The 20,408-nt window shown below is 47.0% G+C and overlaps 2 protein-coding genes across 4 annotated transcripts; both read right to left on the bottom strand.

The window, feature by feature from the left end:
- Positions 1–30: 30 nt before the first annotated feature.
- Positions 31–4,659, bottom strand: LOC125509997 (U-box domain-containing protein 33-like). The gene is made up of 9 exons (XM_048675080.1): positions 4,129–4,659; positions 3,567–3,688; positions 3,346–3,467; positions 3,094–3,198; positions 2,782–2,971; positions 2,449–2,589; positions 1,540–2,019; positions 649–1,416; positions 31–417 (listed from the first exon to the last, which is right to left on the bottom strand). The coding sequence occupies exons 1-9, from the start codon at positions 4,331–4,333 to the stop codon at positions 232–234; spliced, it is 2,319 nt and encodes a 772-aa protein (XP_048531037.1). The 5' UTR covers positions 4,334–4,659; the 3' UTR covers positions 31–231.
- Positions 4,660–5,378: 719 nt separating this feature from the next.
- Positions 5,379–10,858, bottom strand: LOC125509996 (U-box domain-containing protein 33-like). Of its 3 annotated transcripts, none has more exons than XM_048675079.1 (10): positions 10,358–10,858; positions 9,824–10,183; positions 9,304–9,428; positions 9,084–9,196; positions 8,638–8,742; positions 7,991–8,501; positions 7,424–7,546; positions 6,812–7,282; positions 5,984–6,712; positions 5,379–5,834 (listed from the first exon to the last, which is right to left on the bottom strand). In XM_048675079.1, the coding sequence occupies exons 2-10, from the start codon at positions 10,089–10,091 to the stop codon at positions 5,646–5,648; spliced, it is 2,634 nt and encodes an 877-aa protein (XP_048531036.1). In that variant the 5' UTR covers positions 10,092–10,183; positions 10,358–10,858; the 3' UTR covers positions 5,379–5,645. The 3 variants fall into 3 exon arrangements, with proteins under 3 accessions (XP_048531036.1, XP_048531035.1, XP_048531034.1); XM_048675078.1 differs by having other exon boundaries at positions 10,364–10,857; XM_048675077.1 differs by lacking the exon at positions 10,358–10,858 and having other exon boundaries at positions 9,824–10,348.
- Between the last annotated feature and the right edge of the window lie 9,550 nt (positions 10,859–20,408).

Here is a 20,408-nt window from a genome sequence, read left to right as displayed (position 1 = left end):
GCAATATTATCACGAAGACAGTTTTGACTGTACAGATCCATGTACAAATACTGGCATGCCGCTGATGGAGCTCCAAGTCTTACATTTTAGATACAAATTTTTGCTGAAAAGCAAAACAAAAATGATGTGTATATCTTATGCGTAAGGTATGCACCTATTATTGTGCGTAAAGAAGTTAAGGACATAGTATTAGTTCATTTGTAAGTTCCATGATGATAAAAATAACATTTATTATGCATCTGTCTGCAGCCATTCTTGGATTGCAGAACGGAGGGCATGGTTCGGCAAAAGATCACGGTGGAGTAGCTCAAGATTTGTCATGGGTGATGTATGGTGGCCACTGTCAATCCACTCCCTTATAGCTTCAGCTTCGTAGGTAAAGCCATCTGCAGCAATTAGAGGCTCCCTCATGACATCCTGCACCGTAGAAATGTGAAGGTGAAACAACCTGAAACGACAAATGCTTTCTATGCAAGAAATCGACTTGTCTAAGATTACTAAGAATGATAACTGGAAAGAACAATTCAGAGGGCATTTAAGGCTAATCAAACATGCTTAGAATATTTTAAAGATATCCCTCCATGCTTTAAAATATTAAAATAGACAGCAGAAGAAAATGATATTCACCAAGCAAAATGTATGACTCACCTGTAGTATTGGACAGATGAAGTAGGGCGGCACACCACCAAGGTCTTCTGATACTGATTTGAATGACAAGGAACACAACATAATGGAAGCAGGCTTCAACATTGGTTCAAGTACAGTCCAAACCTCCTTTTGCAGGTCTGGGCGGTTTTTTCTTCTGATCTCGCAACATTTCAGACCCACCCGAGCCAATTGCTCAGCCTGCATAGCTGGCCAGCCCCCAGCAGATGAATCCAGTATTGCTCCCAAGCAACCCTTTTCCACAGCCCGTTGCACATCTCTCAACAGCCCGAATCCTGGTCTTCCAGTCAAGAGGCGCAGGAGCACGATTCCGAAAGAGTATACGTCAGATAGTGGTGTTAGATCACCAGTCATAACATATTCAGGATCAATGTACACAAAAGATCCCTTTGGGTGGGTATGCCTATATAGAGTGGTTGTGTCCCTGAACTCATCAGTGACCATTCGGCACACGCCAAAACCACTGAGCTTTGCTACATTATTTCCGTCTAGAAGAATGTTCGATGCTTTCAGGTCACTGTGGACAATGCTATGGGGTTTATTCGAATGGAGGAAGATGAGTGCCGAGCAAACATGGGAAATGATGCGGGTGCGCAGCTGCCAACTAAGAGGTTTAGAATTGTCCTTGCAAGCCAGACGGTCATCCAAGCTTCCATTCGGCATGTATTCGTAGACAAGAGCTTGAGCATCCTTGCAAGCTCCAATAAGAGTGACCAGGTTTGGATGTCGCACCCTACTGAGTATCTCTATCTGCAAAGGAGGCATCATGAACAACTTAACTGTCTGCAACACAGTACTTTATTTGAACCAGCAAAATACCAGTTTAGTTGAGATGAAAGAAAGCAAATAATTAACTTAAAGCAAGAATTCAACCTCTTGATTGAACTGTGACTGTGACTGTGACTGTGGCTGTGTGCTTTCGAGATTCAACTTCTTTATGGCTACATTTGTGTGCCGAAGAAATCCCTTGTACACGCTTCCATAAACACTTTCTCCAATCTTCAGTGAGTGATCAAAGTTGTTGGTTGCATCCTTAATCTCTGAGCTGGACAACTCCGTGATGTGCATCGTCCCCTCCGCGGTTGCACTGGACTCTCCTTTCTTTGCATGTAGTGCTTCTACCTCTCTTACAGCCTTGTCGCGCTGCAACAGCAAATCCTTGATGATACGGTCAGAATGGGCAGTTCTTTTCTCCAGGGCCGATCTTTTCTTGCGTTCCTCTTGAAGCTTTGCACAAAGTCCATCAGTTGTTTCTGTGAGACTCTCAACTTCCTCCATTACTGTTGCCAACTTTTCCTCGATTTCATTCTTTTGCTTCACTTCTCCTAAGTACATATTCTCGGAGACTCGTGCCTGTTAGACAAGCTAAATGTGAGAAAGTATTAGTTAAAAAAATTAGCTGGCAGCTATCAGAACCATTGCTCCAAATTGTTTACAAATTTATTATTGATGGTAAAGTTTCTGAAAGTGCTTCACAAGCACAGTAGCAAGAGCTTCTTCCAAATAATGCTCTCACTGGCATATATCCATAAAATTGAAACAATTATCAACATCAGTATACTCGATAAAGACAGACCGAGTGCTAGAAGCTCCCACACCAGGTGGGGTCTGGGAAAGGATTGTACGAGGCAAGCCTTACCCCCTGCACAGTGCAATGCAGAGAGGCCGCATCGAACCCAGGACCTCTTGGCACAAGTGGGGAGTACTTCACTACTGTGCCATGCCTATCCTTCCATCAGCATACTCGATATTACTGAAAAATGCAAATTAAGATACTCTTACTCTTTGGAAAGCCTCAAATAAATCCTGTTCTGCTTTCTCACGACCGTGTTTTTCTTCATAAGCTTGCTTTCTTACACTCTCCAACTCCCTGAGCATATGCTGGAATTTTATGTCAGCCTCGTCAAATTCTTTGACAATTTCCTGGTTTAGATAAGGTAAAAACTTCAGTCAAGATATTCTTGAATGTTTAACCATCTTCAACCTACTGCTGTTAAGACACAATGTGAGTTCTAGAAGTTGGAGTAAAATTAGATTTCAAGTACAAACTGGTGGCCTGCTAGATAAAATAGCATGATGTACTGTTCATCTATTGTTGTCATGGATTGTGTTTACCTTTCCATTATCGTCTGATCCGCGTGGACTTGTCCTTTCCATCTGCAGCCTGGCATGTGGTTTGTGTAGCCATGTGCTTGAAACACACCACGTCTCCGACAAGCTAGTCGACCTATCCACTGAAAACTGTTGAGCAGCAGACTCTTGCGAACCTTCTGGCATTGCTTCATGGCCAAGGGGCACGGCATTCCTATTGTAGAGAAAGCAGAGAGGGAGGGAAACATGTCAAATGCAGGCTGGAGTTCAGCTACAATGTAATCAATCATATGAACAAAAGTGAAGATTATCCGCAGTCGACCAACCGAACCATACCTACGGTAAACGAGCGTTCCTTTGCAAATGTACCATATTTTGCAGGAAGGCTCTGCCCGCTGTTCCACAGCCCGCGCTTTCTTGGACTTGAGAGCTCTCATTTCCCTGAACTCTTGAACAAGGAATCAGTTTTTTGTGTGTGTGTGGCAACATGGCATTCACGAACAATCGTGAAGTGTTTAATTAATTATAGATGGTGATCATCCATACATGTTCTGAAAGGATTAGTCAGAAGTTTGCCCACATACATACTTTGTGTAATGCTTATCAGCTGCTGCCCCCATGACAAGAGCAGTGATATGATGCGCAGTGATGAGCTGCACCAGTCCCTCTGCTACATCCTCTGATTCCACCACCAGCTTCTCAGCTTGTACCTGCGCAGCAGATACATGTGTCAATGTCGACGTGTTTGAAGCTGATTGCATAGACTAGTTTTCTTGGCATTCTTGGAGCTGGCAATGGCATGTCTGAACCTTTTCCTGTGCACATAATAGCAGGTGTTGATCCAGAGTGTTGCTGATTGTTTGTAGCTCCATCTTCTTGTACGCAGTCAGCTCCTGCTCCTGCACCTGGCTAGCAGGGATCCTGGCACCCACTGTGAACAGCATCGCACACATAAATTTTTGCATCCATAGTTTACTACTCTCCCTTGCGAAGTTAATATAGAGCGTATTTTGATTTGTCAAGAGAAGACTTTGATTGATCATCACTATATCAATATGTGCCTAGCTTGTGTTATACAAAGTCACAATCATAAGTAGATATTTTTGTGATACCAAGCTGAATGACACTGATTTTTACGCCCCATAAATTGCATGATGACAATTGGAAAAATGCTAGCCAAATATTTACCGCAGTGAGTTATCAGTATGATTTACAGAAAGAAACGGAGGGACCAAAAATCACCAGGTTGATTTAATGATTTTGTTGCACAAAGGGAACATATATTTTTTTGACGGTAGAGACAGTAGTTGTGATTCCAGTAAAAAGGGGGGAAAGGAAAAGAGACTCCAGGGGCAGGGGAGATGCTCGTACTGATGGGGATGAGCTTGGGTTGGGGGTAGACATGGAGCAGCACCAAGGAGGTGGCGGTGGGGTCTCTGGGGAACTTGTGCAGCGCCCACAGCACCATCGCCTTGGAGTCGGACCCGGCCCCCACCGCCACGTACACCTTCTTCATCTTCTCGCCAGACTCGGAGGAGGACTGCTCCGGCTCCGGCGAGTCGCAGGCCGCGTCCATGGCAGATAGATAGGTAGCTGGTCTCTCGTTTCTCTCTTGGCTTTCTCAGCCAGGCCAGCTTTGGACTTGTCCCCTGCGCTTGGCTAGCTCCTCTGCATTTTTATACTTGCTTCTTACATCCACACCATTCTATACTATAGTAATTCTCTCATCTTTCTCCGACTCATTCCATGCTAATTGTGCATAGTGTATGTACTAGGCCAGTAGCTGTACGCACTCACACCTGCTGCCAGGCCAGGCCGGCTTGACTTGTTGCTCCTTGTTTTGTAGGAGTAGTTTTGTATTGTATTGGTTGCTCCTTGTTTAATCTGTTTTCTAGTTTTGTATTGACGTGACTGATGGTGATTTATTTGCGCAGAGCAAGGAATTGCCCAACAGTGCCACTGCAATTTCCATGGCATGGCAGGAGCTAGCTGTGCTGTGCTGTGCTGTGCTTGCCTTTCTCATGGATGACTGACTGACTAGTGACTAGTACAAGTCCTCTCTGCTTCACTTCACCTCCCTCCTCTGTAAGCCTTCTTCTCTGCTCCTCTTCTCTGCTTTCATGGTCAGCTTCTGGTTGCGCACCACCTGTTTGTTCAAATGCCCAGCCCATGTTCTCGCTCAACTCAAGGAAGATAGATAGGTATCTTGGAGGAGTAGGCCCTTAATTGGTTGTTTGGCATGCAAGTGCCTAATCCTGTCTTGTAAGCCGTTTGTTTGGGAATGTGAAAGCGATACACCTTTACTTTGAAGTTAGCGGTAGTGGATTGGGGCTAAATTGTAGGTGAGTCAGAGCAGCTAAATGATTTTGCCTATGCAGTTTCCGCTGACCTGGCAGACGTAGTACAGATAATAGTGTGCTCATTATCTCCTGAAAAATGGCAGCCTACCATGAATTATCAAGTCATGCCTGTATCTGCAGTAAGAATCGAATGTGCATAGCTAATTCATGAGTAATCACATTATTATAAACCGTCTGTGCTCTGATCTATCTGATTGCTCATTTACTGTAGTTTTTTTGGGGACCACGCTGATTTGACTCTAACTCTCAACTTTGCATAACTGAGAGGGAATTAAAATGTCCATACACCATCACTTTTCAATGAACCTGAATACCCACTCTCTCTTGGAGAGTTACATGCCATGTCAGTTCATCCCAAGAACATGTGACCGAAAACATGTACATCACTTCTCGTTTGTGGGCCCAAACATTGAGAAAGCGCTAACTGCTAAAGTGGGGGAAAATGAATTCTCTACAGACTATACAAACTTGCAAACCATTTGCTTCACTTCCTAACACGACTGCGCAGATCAAATGGAAGGTTAAAAATCACGGTTGCTGTTGCATTTGCCATTCTTGAATTGCAAAACGAAGGGCATTGTTCGGCATTAATTCATGGTGTGTGAAGCTGAGGTAGGTCATGGGGGACATTTTATGCCCCCTTTGAAGCCAGTCCTTGATGGCCTCACCTTCATATGTGAATCCATCGGCAGCAATGTGTGGATCCCTCATGATCTCCTGAAAATGTTACAAAGATGCAAGATTATCAAACTAAAGGTGACGATGCTGACCACCTTACTTCAAAGCAAATAAACCATCATTATATCAGAGTTGATATTAACTACTGTAACGACTGAATTGTAAACATAAGAAAGCTGTTAACTGACCTGTGTCATTGGACAGATGAAAAACGTTGGTGGCTTGCATTTATCATCTGGACAGTTCATCATAGCTTGCAGGATACCCCAGGCTTCATTTGCAAGATTAGGCCGCTCCTTCCGTTCATACCGGCAACATCTCAGTGCTAGTCTTGCCAACTCTTCAGTGTACTCAGGTGGCCATTCCCCTCCAGAAGTATCAATTATATCTTGCAACATGTCATTGCTCAAGGCTGCCTCCACCTCATTCGGAAGGCCTAGGGGGTTCTTGCCAGTCAGCAACCGCATCAGAACTACACCAAAGGAGTAGACATCATACTGAGCTGTGATCTCCCCTGAGGCGATGTATCCTGGATCCATGTATCCCATTGTGCCTTTAATTTGGTTTGTTCGGTGGTAAGGGGTGACGGTGGTGTTTGTCAGATCCAAGGGACGAGAGATTCCAAAGTCTGCCAGTTTGCAAACAAAGCTAGTGTCAAGAAGGACATTGTCAGGCTTCAGATCGCCATGGGCAATGCCTTTTGGTTTGTTAGAGTGGAGGAAGATAAGTCCCGTGCAGATGTCGGCAGCGATTTTGATGCGCATTCGCCATGAGAGTGGCTCTCTTTGGTGCTCGCACTGCAGGCAGTCCTCTAGGCTTCCGTTCGACAGGAATTCGAAGACCAACGCTTTGGCCTCCCTGCACACTCCTATCAGAGTGACAAGGTTTGGATGCCTCATCCTAGAAAGTGTTTCTACCTGTAATATATTGGAAAATCACATATTTGGATGCACCGTTTTACCTGTTTTACTTATTCTCATCTGACAGCACGTTTTACTCTTAATGATGAAAATTACCTCGTCATTGAACTCTTTATCTCCTGTTGTGCCTTCACGGTTGAATTTCTTTATGGCTACGGTAGTATGACGGAGAAATCCCTTGTAGACGGTTCCACACCCACCACTGCCAATCTTTTTGGAGTCATCAAAGTTGTCCGTTGCCTCTTCTATCTCTGTGTAGCTGAATTCTGTTAGGGCAACAGCACTAGTAGAGCCAAATACACTGTTACCATTTGTTTGGCGCATTTCTTCAGCTTCTTTAACAGCATGGTCTTTCTCACGCTGCAGCTCTGCTTGCAACTGTTGGAGCTCTTCCATTAGGGCATTTGTCTGGAGAAGCTTGCTCTCCAATTCTGCTCTTTGCTCATTTACCTTCTGCAGCTCGTTGCATACATGGAAGTGCTCTTTTTCAAGGTCAGCCTTTTCTCTTGTTAGCCTTTCCTCTACCTCCTTTTTTTCTTTGCAGAGTGAACTCTCCCGTGCTTTGAACTACAGGAAAACAGTTCACTTACTTAAGAGATACATGTAATATAAATTCCATGTATTCAGAGAAGAAAGGTTGGGAAAATACAGTAGATTAAACAACAATAGTGGGTAACTAAAGGTATCTGTCAATAACAAATAACATACCATCATAGAAGATTCAAACAAGTTCTTCTCGGCTTTCTGCCGGCCCTCAGACGCTTCCTTTTTCGAGCGCTCTAGCTGATTGCGGACTCGGTGCAGTTGCTCAAACATTTCACGTATTTCCACCTGTAAAACATTATGTTTGCTTTGAATTCAGTAAGCATGACAACGTTATCTAATAAGTATTACAACTGAGACCTTGGTTGATCAACCAAAATTTAGATGATAGAGCAATAGAAGTAAGATTTTATTTAACAACGTGGATTTTTTCCATAGTGCCAGTGGCAAACAGTAGAGACACTACTGGTTGAGAGTTACTACAGCCATGAAGACATTCTATTGTCAACCATTTCCCTCTACACTTGTGCTAGGACCAAAGCCTCTTTAAACGTAGTTCTAACATTACATAGTACTTGGTTTATGTCTAATAAGTTTGTTTGTTTAAATAATGGAGGGATAGTTCTCCGGGCCTCTGCACCCATAGGGTACACACAGCCGTAAAATTATTGTAATTCAAAAAAAAAGGTGTGGCTATGGTTAGAGAACTCAGCTCAGTCCAATATAGCTTACCGTAGAGTGCTGATGTTCTTCTTCAGAGCTTGCAACTGAAACAGGCACTGGTGAACCATCCATACTGTCCAAATCCCTCAGACCCAATGAGGACCCACCAGTGCTTTGCTGGCTGGAACTCGGAGAGGAACCTGTTGGTGTCATATCAATCGACTGCCGCCTTGCAGGTGACATGATTTCTACACTGCCCGCTATCGATCCAGACAAGGAATAACTAACTGAGTTGGACCGTCGTGGCAGGGCCTTTTGTTCTGTAGAGCCTAAGAGACTATCAATTGACTGCCGCCTTGCAGGTGACATGTTTTCTACACTGTCTGCTATCATTCCAGACAAGGGATAACTGACTGAGTTGGACCGTCGTGGAAGGGGTTGTTGGCCTGTAGAGCCTAAAAGACCTGGATGTCCTGGTGGCAGTGATAGGGATCTTGGAGTTAACTCAGGTTGATCTGAGATAGTGCTTGCGCAGCTACTTCGGGGTGACTCTACTTTTGCACAAAGCTGAGTGGCCTCCCTGAAAATTGATAAGAAACATGGCACCATTTTGTTTGTCAGGCTAGATATAATTTTGAGTAGTTGCTCGAGCTGAAATTTGCAAATTCTGTGTAGTATTTGCTTTATGTTGACTTAGGGATGCATGACACTCGTACCTAGAGCAAGCAAGAGTCTCTTTGCAAATATAGAAGATCTGGCAGTATGGTTTGGCCTGTGCATGCACACCGGCTGCAACTTTTGATTTTGGTACTTTCCTCTTCCTGTTCATGAAAGATTCGTAATCAACATAAACAACTTGGATCATTTCTAGTTTAGACTTTAGACGGAGGGAGAGATGATAATTAGTAAAGCCGTAGTTATTTGTTACTGGGAGTTTTAAGCAAAGTATTGACTAAATGGTTCTGCTGCCTTCCTTACTGCCACTTGTTAGAACAGCAGACCCATAAAAAAGAAATATGAAATTTACATATATATAGCAGTCGAGCATCTAATTACATTACTCATGGTGCTTTGCTCTACGAAAATAGTGCAGTTGGAAATAATTGCAATGTATTTTTTCATGAAACCTCATTACAAAGTTGGAATATGCATCTGCACATACACTGAGAAGGAAGATGTTCCCATAACAAGCTTTGTAATGCGATTCTGATCAATGAGCTCAATAATCCCATTTGCAGAACTGTTCTTCTCGATCACCAGCGTTTTAGCTTGCATCTGTAAATTTGCTACTTTTTATTTCATACAGATGACATATAACAAGAAATCGCAAGTGAATATGATTTCAGAATCCATGTAGCCTTTCCTGAATTAGTTTAACTGACCTTGAGAGAAACTCTGCAGAAATTGAGGTACTGGTTTAAAAGTGTGTTCATCTCCTCCTTCTCAATCTTTCTGTATGCTTTGAGCTCCTTTTCTTCGACCTGGCTTGCTGGAACCTTGCATAATCCTGCGCCGGCAACATTAGAGTTGAATCAGCATAGATTACTGAACAAGTATTTGCAATGCCTACTGAAAACAGGGGAGTGCTTTCTGAAACTGTCTGACAGCAACATCGAACAAAAGAGGACTACTTCTGCTTGCTGCTAATTTCATTTGTATCGTTTCAGCATATTCTCTTGCGAAACAGGGGATGGAAAAGGAAAATGGAGATGGGGATCAAATCCAGTAAGATCAAGGTTTGTTTTTTCCCCATAGATACGCAAACTACTTCTGAAACGACTGAAGTGCTGACAGAAATAACAAGAAAATCAGACTACTAGCCACAATCCTTTCTTCTCCATGGTCAAGTTGATGCAGATGAGATGAAAAAAGTCATACTGAAGCTAAGCCGGACCCTTTTACCTATCATGATTCTGTCGGCAGGCTGGTGGACGTGCAGCAGGACAAGCTTGGGATCACCGGCGAGGAGGTTCCGAGCTGCCCAGATGAGGTTGGACCTGCTGTCCTTGATGTCCTTCCCGACGGCGACATACAGCTTCCCTCCACCGTCATCATCATCAGCATCATGCAAGATGGTGGCCTCTTCGTCGATCTCTCTGAGGCTGGCGCTCCTGTTAGCCCCGCTGGCACTGGACGACGACGACCGGCCGCTCCCTCCACGCGTGAACATCCTCTCCGCCACCTCGGGCTGCGGCGACCGAGGGGAGAAGGCCGGCAACGGCGACGATGACGGTGAAGGGAGAGAAGCCCGGGCTCTGCTGACTACGGCCATGTGGAACCACCAAATGTTAGCTACCACCAGAGAAGAACCAGCTAGCAACCTCTCAGAGTGCAGAGGAGAGAAGTGAAAAAGTGCATATGTTATCTAGCTACCACGAGAGAAAGCGGCAAGCAATCTCCCAAGAGAAGAGGAAACAAAAGTGAAAAAGTGCATACCCTTACCCTTTGAGTTTGTTGTTGTTGTTGGTAGCCAAGGCGACAAGGCAGATAGGAGCAAGGAGGAGCAAACAAATGGCTGCTTTCCCTTGCTCTCTCAGCCCGGGGGTCAATATTTCTGTGAACGTGATGCAGAAACAAACAAGAAGTTGGTCCCAGAGCTTGAAGGTCGTTCTCCAACCGGCAAATTCAGTCGACGTCCATCGTAGATGTCATTCAGAATTTCCGGCGGAGAAGATATCCAACCCTTCAACGTGAGGCCGGAGATCGGCGACAGCTGCTTCTGAGAAGCTTCCTGGCCTGCTTAGCCACGGGCCATCTCTTTCAGTAGCTCTGTTATCTCCTTCAGTCAACAGAGAGCAATCAATGGCAGGGAATGCATTGCTTGTTCTTGCACAGCTGGCCAGCTGGAATATGCCAACGGTATCTTTGTGCCCGGTCAACGGTCAACGTACTCGCTTCTCATCTTTGAAGTAATGATCCCAGCCAGTGATCTCAAGACTTTGCTGGGCGCGGCGGGGTCAACGATTCCGATCGGTCAGCTCAGCTGTAACCTTAACTGCTGCTAACCAGAAAATGCAATGGAATGACCTTGGGCCTGACTTGCAAGTAATAATGCTTGTGAACTGATTACATAATGTGTTCTTGAGATGGTGGACGGAATGGAATCGGGATCGGAAGAATATCCGGTGAGTGATGCCTCCCTGTTTGGTAATTAACCTATATAACTGTGCTGTCAGCATAGGTTAGGGTATACATTGGAACCGAAGCACTCTGTTTTAAATTTGGCGCCGCTTGGCATCTTCTTGTTTGTTTAGTTGCGTGTGGTCACCCGATCCAGGCCGAGGTTTGTTACATAACATAGTCGATATGAGTTCGACCACGCACGCATGATGCAGCTGCGCGTTGCTGTTATCTCTTGCAGTCAACACGGGCGATTGATCAGTGGCGAGGAATTCATGGTTGGTTCTTGCACAGCTAGCAGATGGAGACTTGGAATGTACTGCCTGTACCTTGCTGCATGCTGGTCATGGTCCTTGGCTTTCAGATGGATGGGGTGATCCAAGACTGAACTTTGAGGACTTGCTGACCCAGACCAGGTCACACACACCCTGCTGCAAGCCATTTTTTATTTTTTTGAAAGATCCAGCATGCTGCTGGCATTCATTGATTAGGAGAGAGCGGAAAGCAAGGTTTGATCAAGCGATCATATTTTTTTTGAGCCGAGCATAACCCCTTTCCATTACTTTGACATATGATCAAGCGATCATATGGATGAAGAAAAACAGAAAATAGAACAAGCCCTAGGGTCACTACCCAAGGGGCCCTCAAAACATTTCGTCATCCTAGGGCCAGGCTCGAATTATAACTGTGCAGCTGCTCCTTTCCTGCCCATATTTCCCAAGTGATTAGGATGATTATTGATTTTATGGCTTTTCTCTCCTGGCCTGGGGCTGCCTGTTCTCTCTCTCTCAAAAAAAAGGTTGTACTGTCAGCATTGTCCCAGTTGGTCGGGTTCAGCGCTCTGCATCCCTGCCATGTCGCAGCCTCCTTCCAAATTTCCAAACACACTCCCTGAGCAAGTGATAGGCTGCAGGCCATTATTAACCTTAACTATTGGTAAACTAATCAGGACCGCAATGGAACGACTTGTAATGTACTCCCTCCGTCGCTATTATATTATGGGACGGAGTATGTGTGTACTTATCAAATGAGTGGATTGTTTGGTTGCATATCTTGGTCATATGTTGGAGACGAAGTAAGTTAATTGTTTGGTTGTTGATCATATCTTGGTTGCATATAGTCAACTACCGGCTATATGGAGTTGCCATGTCACATATAGCAAGTATAATAATGTGACATAAGCAGGCTATAATGATTTAAATATTATATATTTGCTTAGTTGAAGAAGAGAGAATGAAAGTGGGGTATAGAATAAAAGCCGGCTATAGCATGAGCCCCAAGACACTTTGTGAGATTGTAAGGTGGGTCAACCATTAATAAAGCAGTACATATTTAAAAAATATTATTGTACATGCCGGCTATTAAGTTGGCTCTAGATGACATGACAACTGCTTATAGCCGATTGCTGGCTATATTATTAACCATGCCCTAATACCTAGTTGGTAAGAAAAACTATTTTATTAATGCATGATCCACCTTACACTCTGACAATGTTTCTTGGAGCACATGCTACAGCATGCCTTCCTCTTCTCTCATCATCTTTTCATCCAACTCAGCAAAAAATATATTTGTTTAATCCTTATTAGACTCTACTTAGCTGAAAAAAACAACAACCGTTATTGAGCCAAAGAAGAAGCTGCCGGGGCATAGGAAATTGGCTGCCATGCCAGTGAAAATGCTCTGCCATGGCAACGGGACGGGGTAGTACAAGTTTAAGTCATCATTTACTCCCTTAACCTTGTGCGCCCTGTTGATCTCGATCATCCTGATCTTTACTTGTTGTTCCCGAAGTTTGAAACGCCCAAGCACCTTGGTGAGCATGTCGGCGAGCTGCTCCTTCGATCTGATGAACCTGATCTGGATCTTCCCGTTCTCCACGCACTCCCGAATAAAATGATAGCGAACCTCAATGTATTTGGTTAGGTCATGGAAAACAGGGTTCTTACTCAGGGATATGGCAGATTTGTTGTAGACTTGGAGCACCCCTGCATTTTGTTCTTCATCTTTAATTTCCCTGAGTAGCCGTGTGAGCCAAATTCCTTGGCACGCCGCCGTGGTTACAGACACGTACTCAGATTCACAAGACGAGAGGCCACCACTCCGTTTATGTGATTGCTAGCTGACCAAGTTGTTGCCGAGGAAGAACATGGCTCCTGTGGTGCTTCTCCTGCTGTCAACGTCGCCTCCCAGATCACTGTCACTGTAGCCGACCAGAGGCTCACCATGGTGGCCATTGGAGTAGTGCACTCCCTAGTGCAAAGTTCCAAGACGCAGCGCAGGATATGCTTCACTACCGCCATGTGCTCGTTGTTGGCTCTTGCATGAACCTTGACATGTAGCCGACGGACAAGAAGAGATCCGGCTTGGTGTGGATGAGGCCGAATTTGGTGTTTCTGATTCTTTGCCCGAAGTTTAGCAGGATTTGACCCCGGTTCAAAAGAAAATTCAAGATATGACCCTTTTTTCTACCGTCGTAGTTTTTGACGGTAGGGTTATACAGTCTATCGTCAAAATTAGTGGTGGTATAGTTAACTGTGCCGTCACGATCAGTTCGACGTGAAAAATGACAAAGGCATGGAGTACTAGATGCATGTGTGTGGTCTAGATTAGAATATGGTATGGTTTGGCCATTCCTCACGCAAAAATAGGCCAAGTATGGCGCAGAGACAGAGCAGTGCTCGCATGCATACTGCAACAATGAATAGGCCTACCGCCAAGAAGCATGATGGTAGGGTTACACAGCCTACTGTCAAAGGTTGTGGCGGTAGGGTATTTTACACGTTTAAACGGCCGTGACGATACAGTTAAGTCCTACCGCCAAGGATTATGGTGGTAAGCTGTGTTACCCTACCGCCAAGGATTATGGTGGTAGGCTGTGTTACCCTACCGTCAAGGACTACGGCGATAGAAAAAAAAGTTCAGATCCAGAAGTGTTTTGAGACAAGGGTCAAATCCTGCTAAACTTCGGGCAAAGGGTCAAAACACCAAATTTGGCCTGTGGATGAGGTAGCGCATCATGTCGACGATGCTCCAGTACTTTGTGGTGTCCATCTGCTGCGCTGAGCTCACCCTGCTTTATAAATAGGCTTTCGTCCCGCCTTATAAATAAAGCAATCACCATATGTACAACACAATCAAGACAAGAGTCTGCTGGGGCAACAACACAAGCACAACCAAAGAAAACATGAGAATGAGAAAAAACACCACCAAGTGGCCACATTAAGTAGGGGCCCGCAACGAGGAGAGGCGTCGAGCGGTGACATGAAGCACATTCAACATCTGCCCCAGACAGTCATAGTCCCGCTACCTAGCCAACGGGTGCCATTGCTGAAAGAACGCACAAAATTCGAAGGAGTCAGAGGCCTGCCTAAGGAACACCCGCTCCATAACCATCTTATTCCGCGTCGTCGAAAGCGTCCAAGCTAATGGTGCAAAAACTAGCCAGAAGATCCGTCTCTTCCTACCGGTCTGGACCACTCTGCCTGAAGGAATCCAGCGAAGTCCATAGCCTCCCAATTAGGCCTGAGGGCCTCCCGTGTAAAACTCCACAGCGCCCGGGCCACAGTGCAAGAGAAGAGGATGTGGGTGCCCATCTCAGGCACACCACAAGGGACATAACCCATTACCTGTGCCATTCCGCTTGAGCACCTCCCTCCCCGATGGGAGACGATCTCTCGACAATTGCCACACAAATTTTTTGATCTTCAGGGGCAGGGGCGCCTTCCAGAGGGACCCGATCCACCCAATAACAGGGCCTACGACATAAAGCGTGATATGCCGTGGCGATAGAGAAATATCCCGAGGGAGAGAGGTTGCAAGAAGTGGTGTCCGGATAATCCGCAAGCACCGGAGGTCGGGCCGCCCGCATATTAGCCCACTCTAACACCTCCGCTGGCCCAAAAGAGCGATGAAACAAGATGTTCCAGTGACCATTTTGGTCCGCCTTGGAGACCAATAGCAGCGGGTCAACACAAATGGCAATCAGGTTTGGAAACCTCATACATAATGGGGCTCCACCCACCCAAGAATCAAGCCAAAACATCACTCCCTTGCCATTGACAACAAAGAATGAAAGCCCCAGGTGGATCTCATGTTTGATCTTCTGGATGGACTTTCAAAACTGGAACCCCCCAAGCGTGAGCACGCAAGGAGTGGCAAGCCCCGAAAATATTTTGCCTCTATAAGCTGTAGCCAAAAGGCCCCCCTCCCCTCAAATGATCCGCCATACCCACCTAAGCATGAGTGCTATACTCATGCGACGGGAAGCAAGGATGCCTAGCCCCCCAGGTCCTTTGGCAAGCTGATGTCTGCCCACTTCATCATGTGGTATTTTTGTTGGTCGTTCATCGCTTGCCAAAAGAACCGAGAGGGTACTCCATTGTGTCCAAGGATTTCACCAGTTAGGGCTTCATTGCTCCAATTTTAAGATCCTTTTGGAAGAGGAGCAGATCAGCTCACCCCCTCAGTAAGAATGCAAGACAGAATCTGGGACATTGCAAATATTTAGCAATAACTATGCAGGTGGAGCCAAACAAAGTAGATCTGCAATCTTCAGCAGGTTGAGGTCCCCGAAGATGTTACATTATTTATGCATATACAAGTTTTTCGTTGTACTACAATGTTTTCAATGTCAATGAGCACATGGGCAAGATGTTGAGATGCAAACGTACGCAGCTACCAAGGCGTTACCCCAACTCAACTTGCAAAACAGCATCTCTAGCCTCATTGTTTTGTTTTAAAAGGACGAGCTTCTTGGTTAGCTGACAACATCACGAATACATTACATTTTGGAGCTAGAGGTTGCTTTCTGCATCGGATTTATATCTTGAAGACTTCATGTAACAAACCTGCATGCTTTTGTAGAGGCTCACCTGCAAAAAGGAGGGGGGGGGGGGGGATTGGCGAAGCAATTAATTTATCGAAAAAGGCTTTCGCCCCGCTTTATAAATAAAGCAAACCGCCACAGAGCACACATACAAGGACTAGGTCACACGCACCCAAGTCTCACAAACACGAAGAAGGTTCTGCTGAGGGCACAGCTCAACAAGCCCAAAAAAAGAAACAAAACGAGAAGGGCGGGGGCGCCCAACAACCGACTAGTCAGGTTCCGGCGGGGGCGGCGGAGACAGGCGGACAGCCATCGAGCGAAGGTCGGCGATGAAGGCTGAGATGGCGTCGCGGTCCTGGGGGCGGCTAAGCGGCCGCCAAATCTGCAAGAAATCAGACAGTTTGAAGATAGCGTCAGTAGCTCATCGAAGAGGAACGCGCTGGATCACAAGCTTATTGCGGATCGTCCAGAGGGTCCAAGCGAGGACACCGATCTCAAGCCACCTAATGTGGCGAGAAGACAAGAGGGAGGACTAGAGCTCGTCAAATAAGTCGGGGAAGTTGGTGTGACACCAATTTCCGCCCACCACGTCACGGAAACAACTCCATACGAATCGCGCGGAGACGCAAGAGAAGAATATGTGATTCGAGTCCTCGGGAACGCCGCAGAGGGGGCAGATGCCGGATCCTGGGCCATTGCGCTTGCGGACCTCAACACCAGACGGGAGTCGGCCGTGAATCCACTGCCACATGAAGATCCGGATTTTCAGGGGCAGGCGGATGGACCACACCATCACAAGGGGGGGAGGGGCGGAGGAGGGAGCGATGGCCTGGTATAGAGACTTGGTGGAGAATTGTCCCGAAGGTTCGAGGCGCCATCTCACCCGGTCAAGGTCAGTATCCACCACCGGTTCGTGGAGAGCCACGTAGTCCAGCAACGCACGCTAGGCGACGGATTCCGGGGGGCCAAAGGGCCTCCGAAAGGCAAGGTGCCCTAGGTCAATAAGGGCCCTCTCAACCGAGATCAGGGGCTCAACCGCGATGGAGAAGAGGTCGGGGAAGCGCGCAACGAGGGGGGAATCTCCAGCCCATCTGTCAAACCAGAACAAAGTCGCCGATCCGGAGCCCACCGAGATGGAAGTCCCGATGCGAAGGACCGGGAGCAGCTGGATGATCGACTGCCAGAACTGAGAGCCACCAGATCTCTGAAAGAATGCGAGGGGTTGGCCTCTCAAATATTTGTTCCGAATGATGTCAAGCCAGAGACCCCCCTGGCCCTGCGAAATCCGCCAGAGCCAATGGGAAAGGAGGGCGATATTCATGCGTTTGGAGCACATGATCCCGAGGCCTCCTTGATCCCTAGGCTTGCAGATGTCAGGCCAGCTCACCATGTGGTATTTCTGTTTATTATGATCACCGACCCAGTAGAAGCGGGACTGAATTTTGGCAAATCTCATGGTGCAGGGTCTCGTGGAGGCTGTGAAAGCTCATGAGGAACAGGAGGAGGCTGGAGAGGGATGAGTTAATGAGAATGGTCCGAGCCGCCTTTGACAACCATCTACCCTACCAAGGTTCTATGCACGTCTACAGCTTGGTCACGGTCGGGCGCAGGTCCGCGACGGTAAGCCGAGAGTCGCTAATGGGCATTCCCAGGTAGGTTGTGGGAAAGGCACCGAGGCGGCAGTTAAGACGGTTGGCAATGGCAAGCGACTCGGTCGGAGAGTAGCCCATCACCATCACATCACTCTTGTCGAAGTTAATCTTAAGGCCAGACATTTGTTGGAAGCATAGGAGGAGGAACTTAAGGTTGGCGATATCTGACTCCGAGCCTGTGACCATGATAATGGTGTCGTCGGCATACTGGAGGAGGGAGATCCCGGAGCCGCCAGCCAGGTGGGGAGTGATTCCCTGAATGTGGCCAGCAGCCTTAGCCTTATCTAGAATGGCGGCAAGTGCGTCCACCACCATATTGAACAAGAATGGGGAGAAGGGATCACCTTGCCTTACCCCACAGGAAGTGGGGAAGTAAGGCCCGATCTCCCCATTGATGTTCACGGCAGTGCGACCGCAAGATACCAACTGCATAACCCTGGAGATCCAACGGTCGTCAAAGCCCTTACGAAGCAATACTTCCCGAAGGAAGGGCCAACAGACCGTGTCGTAGGCCTTATGGAAATCAATCTTCAAGAAGACCGCCTTAAGGTGTTTAGCGCGCACCTCATGGAGGACTTCGTGAAGGACTAGCACCCCATCCAGAATGTATCACCCTTGAATGAAGGCGGACTGGTTGGGGTGGGTAATCAGGTCAGCGAGGAGGGTCACCCTATTGGCGTACCCTTTAGCCAGAATCCGAAAAATCACGTTGATGACCGTGATTGGACGAAACTGACGGATGTCCGAGGCTCCCGGGACCTTTGGGATGAGCGAGATGATCCCATAGTTGAGGCGTCCGAGGTCGATAGACCCAACATAAAACTCTTCGAAGATGGCCATGATCTCCGGTTTGATCACATTCCAGAAAAACTGGAAGAATTTCACCGGTAGGCCATCTGGACCCGGGGCCGAGGTAGGGTTCATGCCGCGGATGGCATCCCAAATCTCGTCCTCGGAGAAGGGGGCCGTAAGGGCCGCGTTTTCCTCAGCGGAGACAAGCTGGCGTCCGGACCAGCAGTCGGGGGCCAAAGATAAGCCTCCTCGAGGGGGGGGGGGGGGAAAAGGGGTGCTATAGAATCCATCGACATGAGCCCTGATGTCACGGGGGCTCTGAAGCAGCAACTCGCCATCCCAGAGAAGGGGAATGGTATTGCGTCTACGTCGACCATTCGGGATGGCCTGGAAGTAGGCCGTGTTCGCGTCACCTTTCAGGACCCATTTCTGGGACCCGCGAAGGCGCCAGTAGGCCTCCTCGTCGGTGTAAATGACCGCGAGCTGCTCTTCCAAGTCGTACCTAGAGAGCCAATCCTCAGGCGAGAGGCCAACCGTATCAGCGCGCAGGTCAAGGGCCTGGATAGCGGACAGCAAGGTCTTCTTGCGCTCGCGCAGGTCACGTCCCAGATTGGCACCCCAACCCTTCATAAATTGTCGGCCCCGCTTGGCACAGAATTGCCAGGAATCAATGGCCGATGGGGGACGAGGGTGCGGGTGGACGCGAGCCTTAACCCACCGAGCACGGACCGCCTCCACGAAGCCGGTCTGGGACAGCCAGAAAGTCTCAAACCGGAATCGTGGGGGTATCGGGGGGCGCTCATCGGCAGAGGAGAGAAGAAGGGGGACGTGGTCGGAGCCAATCCTAGTGATAGCACGGAGGGAGGCAAGGGAGCAGCGGAGGTCCCATTCCGGGGAAACTAGGACCCGGTCCAGAACGGACTGGGTCGGCGAGGCTTGGCGGTTGGTCAACAGTCCCATTGGCAAAGCTAACATAACGTCTTTGTCCTGCTAGCTATCCGTTTGCTTTCGAGCATCCACTTTACATATTGCTACCATACAAGGATCCAACTCCTTTATACTCATATGGCTAAGACAATAAAAGGCTACCCAACAAATAACAATTGACTGCGAGGTTTTTGATTGGCAGCCTCAATGTGTCCTTGGCACTAATCTGTGCCCATGTGACTTCTTATCATTAACAAAAGGGGGCAAAAAGGACAGTTCAACCATCCTGATGCACAAGGATAAAAAATAAATTTGTTGTTTTGTAGGACAATAAGACCTCGTGTTGGGCATTGCGTTGAGTAACTGAGTCCTATAAGGACAAGCCGAGGATCTCCTGAAGGAGCCAAGCAAGCAATGCAGATGCAGCTGGTGTGGTAGAGTGGAAGCATTCAGATCCAGGTACTGCTGGCCTTCTCCCTTGGTTAGTCCTCTACCTCTGTATGGTTTCTTGCATTGGCGCTTGAAAGTTGGATGCAGGAAGACATGAGTTTTAGTGCCGGGATATTTCTGCAACTGAATCTAGCAATGACTGTGTTTTTCCACATCTTTATTCGTTTTTCTTTCTGAAATAAAGGGCTATGAAACTTGCATTGATGATTTGCACAAGGGGTGGATACAGTGGTCATCATCTGTTCCATAATGATGTTCCAATAAACATGTCACATTAAACAAACATGTGATGTCCCTAGAAAAGCTTATTTAGGGTAAAGAGAGGGACAGCAATAATGCGGATGATGGAGACAAAAGGAGTAGCAAGGAAAATGGAATTTTTCCAGGAAACATGGGGTCCGTCCAACCCATAGATTTTTGCGTTGCGTCGCCAGCGCTTCGTTTTCATTTTCTTTTCTGTCTTATAAGTGGAGATCGTTATACTCGATCGCGACTCAGCTCCTTTTTCCAAGAACTGTTTGTGGCTCTCTCCTTATAAGTTCTAACCATGCATATGTCTGTTGCCTACACATCCAAATAGCTGATCTGCTTCAACCCAAACGGTGTCTGTACTGTAACCAAGATGGGAAGTGCAGGTTTAGAGCAAACAAAGGTGAGGGCAAGCTTTTTTGGATCAAGGCTTTTTTCTAGAAATGCTTCTGTCCGTACTGTCTGTGCC

Source organism: Triticum urartu, chromosome 5 (assembly GCF_003073215.2).
Source record: "Triticum urartu cultivar G1812 chromosome 5, Tu2.1, whole genome shotgun sequence".
In the NCBI taxonomy this organism is placed as follows: Eukaryota; Viridiplantae; Streptophyta; class Magnoliopsida; order Poales; family Poaceae; genus Triticum; species Triticum urartu.
The sequence above is the reverse complement of the archived record's forward strand: the minus strand, read 5'-3'. Positions and strand labels throughout refer to the sequence as shown.

Excerpts from the sequence above, each read along its gene's own strand:
- LOC125509997 (XM_048675080.1), bottom strand. The coding sequence starts at position 4,333 with ATGGACGCGGCCTGCGACTCGCCGGAGCCGGAGCAGTCCTCCTCCGAG. Across the intron at positions 3,468-3,566 it reads TATTATGTGCACAGGAAAAG|GTACAAGCTGAGAAGCTGGT; the intron begins GTTCAGACATGC and ends TCTGCTGCGCAG. Across the intron at positions 2,020-2,448 it reads TATTTGAGGCTTTCCAAAGA|GCACGAGTCTCCGAGAATAT; the intron begins GTAAGAGTATCT and ends CTTGTCTAACAG.
- LOC125509996 (XM_048675077.1), bottom strand. The coding sequence starts at position 10,193 with ATGGCCGTAGTCAGCAGAGCCCGGGCTTCTCTCCCTTCACCGTCATCG. Across the intron at positions 7,283-7,423 it reads TGTTTGAATCTTCTATGATG|TTCAAAGCACGGGAGAGTTC; the intron begins GTATGTTATTTG and ends GTTTTCCTGTAG. Across the intron at positions 6,713-6,811 it reads ATAAAGAGTTCAATGACGAG|GTAGAAACACTTTCTAGGAT; the intron begins GTAATTTTCATC and ends AATATATTACAG.